At 34.1% G+C, this 9,655-nt stretch overlaps 2 protein-coding genes across 3 annotated transcripts; one reads left to right on the forward strand and one right to left on the reverse strand.

Annotated features, from left to right (window-relative positions):
• Positions 1 to 1,444: 1,444 nt before the first annotated feature.
• On the forward strand, positions 1,445 to 4,056 carry LOC139843997 (protein PHOTOSYSTEM I ASSEMBLY 2, chloroplastic). 2 transcript variants are annotated; one of them, XM_071834195.1, is made up of 6 exons: positions 1,445 to 1,596; positions 1,820 to 1,920; positions 2,580 to 2,727; positions 2,814 to 2,906; positions 3,013 to 3,144; positions 3,730 to 4,056. In XM_071834195.1, exons 1-5 carry the CDS (start codon positions 1,509 to 1,511, stop codon positions 3,141 to 3,143), a joined length of 561 nt encoding a protein of 186 aa, XP_071690296.1. In that variant the 5' UTR covers positions 1,445 to 1,508; the 3' UTR covers position 3,144; positions 3,730 to 4,056. The 2 variants fall into 2 exon arrangements, with proteins under 2 accessions (XP_071690296.1, XP_071690297.1); XM_071834196.1 differs by having other exon boundaries at positions 2,592 to 2,727.
• A 339-nt stretch (positions 4,057 to 4,395) lies between these two features.
• Positions 4,396 to 6,921, reverse strand: LOC139843999 (GTP-binding protein BRASSINAZOLE INSENSITIVE PALE GREEN 2, chloroplastic). The gene is made up of 3 exons (XM_071834197.1): positions 5,695 to 6,921; positions 5,380 to 5,547; positions 4,396 to 4,936 (listed from the first exon to the last, which is right to left on the reverse strand). Exons 1-3 carry the CDS (start codon positions 6,919 to 6,921, stop codon positions 4,583 to 4,585), a joined length of 1,749 nt encoding a protein of 582 aa, XP_071690298.1. The 3' UTR covers positions 4,396 to 4,582.
• Between the last annotated feature and the right edge of the window lie 2,734 nt (positions 6,922 to 9,655).

Consider the following 9,655-nt stretch of genomic DNA (forward strand, 5'->3'; position numbering starts at 1 on the left):
TGTTATAACGATAATCGTTATATATATCGTTTTCGAGTTTCTTAATTCAATAGTCTCATTTTTATGTATATAACTCATTGTTAAAATACCTAATGAGATACTTACTTATCATAATATCATGTTAACTATATATATATATATATATATATATATATATATATATATATATATATATATATATATATATATATATATATATATATATCCATATATGTGTCATCATATAGTTTTTACAAATTTTAACGTTCGTGAATCGCTGGTCAACTTGGGTGGTCAATTGTCTATATGAAACCTATTTCAATTAATCAAGTCTTAACAAGTTTGATTGCTTAACATGTTGAAAACACTTAATCATGTAAATATCAATTTCATTTAATATATATAAACATGGAAAAGTTCGGGTCACTACACATGTCCTAAACATAAGCCTAAGAGTTCCTTAGTACTGTAAAACCAATTGGTAGTAAAGAGTTCCCCAGAGACTTATATGCATACAATTGTTTCTTCCTATGTCCGATGTGGAATTTTGGTTTGCACCCCGACAACTGTATGTCTAGTTGCCTCCTCTATATAGAGTTGTTGCATAAACGTTTGATGCACCTCAGGCGGTTGCCAAAATTTTGGTCATGGGCGAGGTCTGAGGCCGATAGGACTGGTTCTTTTGTCTAGCAGGAGTTAGAACTCGAGAAGATTACAATTGTATTTGGCAACACATACTTGTTTTACTCAAAAAAAGATAAATTGAAATCAAGAGTAGATTGGTAATTTTGAAGTGATGGTTGATAAAGGTATATACAATTGGTGGTTCTTCATTTCTCGATGTTACTAAAGCATATCATTAAATATATAATGATAATATATGACCAAGTAACATTTCTAATGTTACAAAAGTTAAGTAATATAAAAAAAAACTCATATTTTGACCATCAAAAGTTCTCATGTACAAATTATATAGGACACATAGTTCAAACCTCTTGTATTTTAAATGGCCAGAAAAATTGTCATAAAATGATCGTCGATAATCTACTTAAATATAACAAAAAAAAAAAATTCTTAACTATCAAGATGCTTCATTAAGCGAAGGATATTGATATGCGTCATGATTTATACAGAACTAATTTTTTTCCATAATCAAATGTAGTTTGAAGTGTTGTACTGTACAAGAGGGAAAAAAAAAAAAAAGTGTTTTCTTGTATGGCTATAAAGTTAGTTGCTTATTTGTAAATTCACTAGTGTTGTGGATTGTCTATGTCTATGTATACAATCTAAATTCTTTTATGCCTACAAAATAAATTTTTGATATACATGAAATTATAAAAAATGTGATATTTCAAAATACATGTATGTGTAATTTTTTTTTACAAAATGAAATGATATAAGATTGACGGTTGCAAATAGGCCACGTCATCATATCATATCCTGATCAATAAACGGTCTTGCTTTGTTAAAACTAAATTCTGTATACCTACACACCGAGCTTCGTCTGTTGTCTGTTTGAGAAGAAGAAAATGGCATTTCATCTTTCTTCTTCTTCTTCATCTGCAAATGCAATTTCATCTCTTTCAGCTCACGCAAATGCTCCTCCTGCTTTACACTGTACGACCCTTAACTCTCTCTCTCTTTTATAAATAACTAACTATAACTATATATGAACAGTTGAACATTCTATAAGATGATCATAGAGTAATTCCTCAATCTTAAATTTACTTTCAATTTGGAAATTTAAATGTAGAGACACTTTGTGTTTCTAAATTCCTGTTAATTGAATTATGCAAAACTTTCAACTGCAAACTTACTTTCATGAGTTTTTATTGATTAGCCAATTTGAAGCTGGTGAGCTATCGTGTTAGATGCAGCTCGGAGTCTGATAACTCATCTGCAGATGTTTCAGACACCTCATCGGAACCTATCACGAAAAAGGTGTGATTTTTTTGTACAGTCATTTTGCCTTGCACTGTTAATTGGTTAAATAAGTTTAAAAACGTTATACCAAGGGGCTGCTGCTGGCGGGATTGAAAACCATAAGGTTACGGGGGTTCAAGTTTAGGGGTGGACAATATTTCTTTATTGAACCGTTGGCCTAGTGTTTTATGCAACATACCATATTGAACCACTTTCATGTGGATAATTGCACCGAAAGGCGACATACGTGCACTGTTTTCCAGTTAAGGTCACGTTGTTGCATACATACGTTAACATGCAAGTATGATACATACTACAGTAAAAAATTTATATGTCGGATACAATGAGAGAAAGGTAAACATATAAACGTAAATGAATGCGGGTTTCATTATTCGGGGAGTATTTTTTACTCAGATGTACTCGGTCAAACCGTGTTATTTTTGTGACCATTTCCGAGTGCTTTACCTGTATATGATGTCAGTGAGATTTGAACTGAGACCTGTTGAGAATATCATGACTCCATTACTAGGCTATCTTGTACTTGTAAATAGATGCTTATTAGTTTGCTAAATTGTTAGTATTTGCTAATGCTTATTACTTATTAGTACTAAAAGTACATTATTGTAATAAATTTGCTATTCCGATTATGGTTTCTATGGTAACTCAATCTATAACAGTCTGAAAATCAGTTGACTTCACGAAGACTATGTGTAGCATGTTTAGCTTCATCAATGGCTTTAATAAGCAATTCAAGTAGCCCTCAAGCAATTGCTTCTGATGCTAAACCAGTGTGTCGGAACTGTATGGGTAGTGGTGCTATCATATGTAAGTTTTCGTCTTAATTATATATGATTAAAAGAATCTTAAAAACATCGCCTTTTTGGTCCCTGACATGTTGATTTTGTGTCCAGGTGATATGTGTGGTGGTACAGGAAAATGGAAAGCGTTGAACAGAAAACGGGCTAAAGATACATACGAGTTTACTGAATGTCCCAACTGTTATGGTATTATCTTGTTGGGTCCTTTTGGTTGCATTTAGTTGAAACTAAAGTTGCTGATTTATTTGTTTATTTATTTATTTATTTATATTTTGTGTCAATAATAATACAGGTAGAGGAAAACTTGTGTGTCCAGTTTGTTTAGGGACTGGTTTACCAAACAATAAGGGTCTTCTTAGGAGGCCTGATGCAAAACAGTTGCTTGATAAGATGTATAACGGACGCCTACTTCCAAACTCTTAAGGTCATTTTCCGACTTCCTATATCTCGTTATCATTAAATTGAATAACAGATGTATAACCGATGCCACGTCAGCATTACCCTAAAATTTCTAAGGTGTTTAATGAAACATTGCAAAAATCGGTATTATGGGAGTACTCAATCGAGACTTTTAGTACTCGGGGAGTACTCGGGTGTTGACCAAATTTGACTTTGACCGATTTTGACCGAGTTTTAACCAATTTTGATTGAATTTCCTAGTAATCTTGAGTTTTGACTGATTTTCCGAGTAATCCCTAGTTTTGGCCGAGTTTTGACCAAGGTTGACCGATTGACCGAGTACTCGCCTAGTTGCAAAAACCAAGTACTCGCCGAATACTCCCCAAGTTGCAAAAACCGAGTACTCACCGAGTGGTTCTGCAATGCAACCGCGCCATTCAAAGTTTTAGATTTAGTCCCATACTTTACTTTATTAAAAAATGATGTAAATTTTTTTTTTTTTTACTGTATTTTACTAGTAGCAATAGTCTATGTGACCCCTAAAAGTCAAAATACATCTGTTCCAAGTAGATGAGTTATTGTTGATCTTCATGTTATTTATTCTTAACAGGTGTTATTTGGTTCTCGAATTATTATCGAACATGGTATATACAAGAGCAAAAGCATGATTATATAGAAGCAGCTTTTGTGCACAATCCTACCTATTTTTGCCGTTTAAAACGTGCTGCTGTTGAGATATTGAATACATGATCCAGCTGTTTTCATCTATAAACTAGGAAAAAACAATTTTAATATGTATCATCATGAAATCAAGATTGGTAATCTGTTGATACAATATCAGGGATTTGAGGTCTAGCTTAGATACTAGTTCATCTTTGTTAGGATCCTGAAGTTGCGTATGTGAACATTTTATAAAAGAATGAAACTTTGTTGCAGTTACAAATTATTTGCAATTTTAGCTATCATTTTATAGTTACCCCAGATGAAATTACTGATCTTTACTAGTAGCTATTGGTGGCAATTTTGACCCAAATACCCTATCTCAGGCAATTCAAATGGGTAAAATCAAAATTTCTAGTTAAAATGAAAATATGTGAGATGGGTTGAATGGGTCGGAATGGTTTAAACTCTACACCAGTCAACATTGTATATATAATGCACATAACCTCCTGAAACATACTATCTAACTTTCTTTAATATTAAAATAGTGTACCTTTGTGATCGTATCGACAACAAGTTTTAAAAAAAAAACAGAAAAAAAAAAGGGAAAAAAAAAGGAAAAAAAAGAAAGAAAACAATCAAGTCAACTGAAACAGACCATCTTGGACATATAGCAATCTTGACCTGTTACCCAACCTTTCCAACCCACCCAATTTGCCATATCTACTTGAAATCGTCAAAATATAGGCACATGGTTTATAACCTCAACAGCGGCTTTCTCAACATTAACAGATAAATCTAATTCATACTGCAGTCGTTGCAGGTTCTGTTTCAGAATCACCAATTTTCCTCTTCTTATGAATATCACGTTGCTTGTTAATTGTTTTATCGGCTTGCGACACAATTTTTGAGACTGTAAACCCATTGACTTCAAAATTTTGATTCATGTAAGGAATCATAGCATTGCGAAGGATGACATCAACACCATCATATGTCCAAACGCCAAGCCGGGCCTCACCCCATAGTCCAATTGCAAACCAACCAAGACCACCGGCAGCAATGTCAACACAGCTCGAGTCACACCGTTTTCCATGCACGTGAAATTCCTTTTTTACCCATCTTCCTAGCTTCTCGACTCGTTGCTTCCCTATTGGTGGCTGAAGTAAAAATTGGAAATCAATATCTTAATTTAATCCCTTTTAAAAAGGCATACCATAACATTACAAATGAAAATTGACCATATTCAAAGGTACTTAGTGACTTTATAAGTGATTACGTATGTGATTTCATATAAATGAATGTTTTATTGTTTGAGAGTTTTTGTTTGTTTACCAAATTTAGGATCAAAACAGTTGGTAACATGGAAATAAAAGAGTCCAAATAACAGAATCAATTTCATTTCAAGAACGAAAGGTAATCAAAGCAGCCCTGAAGCTGAAATTAGTGTGATGATGTTAACTCAAACCTTAAATCTTTTCTTTCTCCTTTTAAACATTTTAAGCAAAACAATTGCCTTTTGCGTATTCAGACCATATATCACACTCAAATCAAGATTCAAGTTCATCAAAAGTAAACTAAGTTATAACTAGAATAACCGTACCTGTAACTGATTACCAAAATGACTATCGACCATTGTTAATGCCTTTTCTGTTGGGCCCATATGAAGGGGAAGATTCTGAGATGCCCACACTGTAACATATATGGAACCCATTGTTGATTCTTCTATATCAAGCCTCATGAGACCCGCAATATGAATTGAATAGCCCGACTAAACAATAACACGCATCTTTTTTTAATAACAAGTACCACAAAGACAAACATTATAAAATAAGAAAAGTAGCATCTACCAATATGAAAGAGCTAAAAGTGACCTAATTTTTGAACAATTCTTGTTTTTGTAAACAAAGTTACTCACTTTGATCCTATAAGTCCTCGGTTTTAACTCCTTGCTGATATGAACCAACTTCTGTTCATCCCGAGTCAACCTGGTTGTAATCTGATGTGGATGCAACAACCCTGGTGTATCAAACAACTTAGTCTGACCCGAAAGCACACCTTCAACCCGAACAATCCCCAATGTGGTCCCAGGCACAGGAGCCACGGTCAAAACACTCATTTTTCCACCTACTGATTTTCCCAACGCATTAATGAGTGTTGATTTCCCAGCATTTTGTGACCCTATGACCCAAACATGCCCTCGGGGCCCAGCTAAAGATACCATATCATCTGCAAGATTTTTTAACCCCCAACCCTTAAAAGCACTCACTAAATGAAGTTTGGTTAATTTGTTAATTCCTCCTTCGGTAGCACGAGTCCTGACCCAATGCTCGAACCCAGTTGGGGATAATTTAACAGGGAGCAAATCAATTTTCGTAACAACTAATACTACTCTAGGCAAATTCCCTGATTTCCCTTGTTTCCAAGCTCGAGAATTGATATCGATTGTGTTCGAAATTAACTCTGCAACTTTTCTTGGAAATGAACCATCAAAATCAACAGCGTCTACAACCATAACTACTACTGTTCGAGTACCTGTAACACAATTTAATCTCCTTCCAACTGTATGATCAAAGTCGAAATCTGGTAACAAGTTTTCGACTTTTTGATCCTTAACCATTCCATAATGCCTTAAGCTATGGCACCTCGCACATACAACTGGTTTTTCGGGTGATTTAGGGATAGGGTTATCAGAATCTTCATCAGATTCAATCAAGAAACCTTTTTTAAGAGAATCTGGAATATGGGTTTCTTCTGCTAAAGGGTTTTTGTCAATGGGGATTTTGTAATTCGAATCTTTAATGGAGGGAGTGATGAAATACCCGGGTTGTTTTGGGTCGGATCCTTGCATTGTGATCCCACATCCTGGGCAAATTTTAAGTGTTTCGGATGTTTTTTCATCATAATTCCCATCTCTTGTAATGGGAACAGGTGGAACTGAAGTTGGATTTGAAGAAAACGATCTAAATAGGGGGTTTTGGGATGTTAGGGTTTTAGTAGGGTTTAAAAGATTCGAACTTTTTGAGGGGTTTGTGATGGCAGTGAAATTGGGATTAGATACAGGTTTTGTGTACGTATAGGTAGTGAAGGGAGAGAGTGCAAGGAGGGATTTGAACTTTGATGGAGTTAGTTTTCTGGATATCATTGTTGCGTTGTTCATAGTTCTGGTTCCATGGAGGTTTTGGCAGTTAGGTCAGGTCAGGGTTTCTACAAAGTTTCAGTCTAGTCCCTCTAAATTAAGTTTTGTTTAATAATGATCAGGTAAGTTAGAATTATATTTTGGTCTTTTGGTTTCATAGGTTTTAGGCGTTAGCATGTTAGTTTTCTTGTAGTGGTTGTTAGTCTTGTGAAGACGTCGTTGCCTCGGTTTGTATCTTTGTTGCGGGTTTTCATTTTTTTGATTAAGCTCGAGTTTTATAAATTTTAAGTTTTTAGCCAAAAAAAAGTTAGAATTATATTATTGGATTTTATTAAAGGGTGCTTTGCAAAGATCTGCTCGAGCCCCGCTTAAACGAGTTCGAACTTGAAATGAAATATATTTTTAACATAGAGTGTGTTTGGATGAAACTAGCTGGAGCTGGAGTTTATAGCTGGAGCTTATGAGCTGGAGCTGGAGCTGGAGCGTATTTTTAAAGCTGGTAGCTGGAGCTTATTGTTTTTTATAACTGTTTGGTAAACTAGCTGGAATTTATTGGGTTAAAGCCAAAAATAGGCTACAAACTTACACAAATGTACCGATGTCGCCCACAAACCCATTTCCGTCCTACTGTCGCCTACAAACTTATAAAAAATGTGCTAATATAAACATTTTATAGTTTTGACCTGCTAAATACTAATTTTGACCTAATAACTTTTTTTTATTTTTTTTTATTTTTTTATCATCTTCATCGTGGCTCAGTTTTTCAAAAACTCAAATTGAATCAATAATTGCGAAAAAACAATTGAAACAGGTAGCAGATGCAGCGATTAAGCTTCATCAATCATCAATTTCAATCAACAAACACAGATTCAACGATTTTTGATTCGTGTTCTTCATTAAGTGAAAAGTCAAACGATTTAGGTCTCTGGATTATTCTAAAACGAATTAGAAAAAAGTAAAAATGCAGAGTAGGTTAGAATCACATCGTAAAACTATCTGAAAATTTTGAGGATCTAATTCGAAGAATCGAGTTCGAATTTCGAAGTCAAAGTTCGGAGTAAAAAGTCAACCGTTTTCTCATAAATCAAATTCGTGAAATCTGTGGTGTTTTAGGTTATGCAATCGAATGTCGACAGTAGGACGGAAATCTGTGATGTTTTAGGTATTTCAATCGATTCATTCAATTTCCAATTTCACATCACCAACTTCCCCCTTTTTGATTTCGCTCCTAGCCAAGGTATTTAAATTTCTAAATTCAAATTTTACTGTTACTTAGCCATGATCTTAATCTATCCAACTGTTAGTTGATCATTGTTAATTTGCGTATATTGATTTTTCAGCAAAAAAGACTCTCAGGGTTTCAGAAAGTTTCAATTTTGAATCAATTTAATTAGCAGTATTTTGATGGGCCTTGTTTATATCATGCTAACTTAGAAAATTATTATGTGGATTCGCAAAATTTGTGACTTTTTTGTGTGTGCTTAAAATGAGTTTTTAGATTGCAAAATTTGATAATAGGATTTTGTTTATATTGTAATATGGCTTGTTACCATTGAAATTTGTGGTGAAATGATGAAGATGAAGAACAAGATGAAGTTAATCATGATGAAGATGAAGTTAATCATTTTTAACCGGTTTAGCAGGTAGCAGGTCATTTTTATTTACATTTGTTTACATTGGTACACTTTTTACAAGTTTGTAGTCGACAGTAGGACGGAAATGGGTTTGTGAGCGACATCGGTACATTTGTGTAAGTTTGTAGCATATTTTTGGCTTTAACCCGGATTTATTTTCCAGTTCATAAGCTCTACTTTTTTTCATAAGCTGCTAGAAGTAGCTTATTTTTTAAGAGATTATGATTTTTATAAGCTCCACTTTTTATGTCTAACAGAAAAACCTTATGACTTGAAGCTTATTAAAATTATAAGCTCAAACTTCAATAAGCTCCCATAAGATGTGTGCCAAACACACCCGTACAGTAGTTTGGTAAACAAGTTTCCGAGTCTAAACATGTATTTATACACATTAATTATTAGGTTTAAAATAATAATATATAATTAATTAATTAATTAACTCTTACATACTAATTGTGGTAGGAAAAAGTGTAGTTTTAGTTATATCCGATTGTAGTTTTGAGTTTGCGTTCACATTACAACCGGTCCCTCAACTTCGGCTATATTTACACAACGACCTCCCAAGTTTACACTTTTTCAGGAGTTAAAGGTGTAAATATATAATTTTATTCAGATAAAAGAAACTAATTCCACCCGAATTTATAACGGGTCCTATTTTCTCGCTCGGTGTGAGTTAAATTTTTCCGAGACCACCGTTCAATTTGAAAAAATCTTACGAACCCAACGGGACTAACTATATGCGAAACGGACAATTTTTAAAAAAACACTAAACACAACGACATCTCCTATCTTCCCGCTCGCAACGAGTTAAATTTTTTCGATGTCAGCGTCAGACTCGAAATAATTTTATGAACATAACGAAACTAACCACGTTCGAAACGGACACTTTTTAAATAACGCTAAACACAACGACAACCCATAACTTTCTGCTCGCTGTGAGTTAAATTTTTCCGACAGCACCGTTACACTCGAAAAAATTTATTGGACAAAACAAAACTAACTACGTTCGAAACAGATACTTTTTAAAAAACGCTTAACACAACGACATCTAAAACGACGTTTAACACATGAGCCGTGTTCCCCTCTGTAAATACACAACGCTACGT

Source organism: Rutidosis leptorrhynchoides, chromosome 4 (assembly GCF_046630445.1).
Source record: "Rutidosis leptorrhynchoides isolate AG116_Rl617_1_P2 chromosome 4, CSIRO_AGI_Rlap_v1, whole genome shotgun sequence".
NCBI lineage: Eukaryota > Viridiplantae > Streptophyta > Magnoliopsida > Asterales > Asteraceae > Rutidosis > Rutidosis leptorrhynchoides.

Bases quoted from the DNA above. Each gene is read 5' to 3' on its own strand.
- LOC139843997 (XM_071834195.1), top strand. From the start codon at position 1,509: ATGGCATTTCATCTTTCTTCTTCTTCTTCATCTGCAAATGCAATTTCA. The intron at 1,597-1,819 runs GTACGACCCTTA...TTTATTGATTAG, and splicing joins TGCTCCTCCTGCTTTACACT to CCAATTTGAAGCTGGTGAGC. The intron at 2,907-3,012 runs GTATTATCTTGT...ATAATAATACAG, and splicing joins TGAATGTCCCAACTGTTATG to GTAGAGGAAAACTTGTGTGT.
- LOC139843999 (XM_071834197.1), bottom strand. From the start codon at position 6,921: ATGATATCCAGAAAACTAACTCCATCAAAGTTCAAATCCCTCCTTGCA. The intron at 5,548-5,694 runs GTGAGTAACTTT...GTTATTGTTTAG, and splicing joins CGAGGACTTATAGGATCAAA to TCGGGCTATTCAATTCATAT. The intron at 4,937-5,379 runs GTACGGTTATTC...TTTTTACTTCAG, and splicing joins ATTTTGGTAATCAGTTACAG to CCACCAATAGGGAAGCAACG.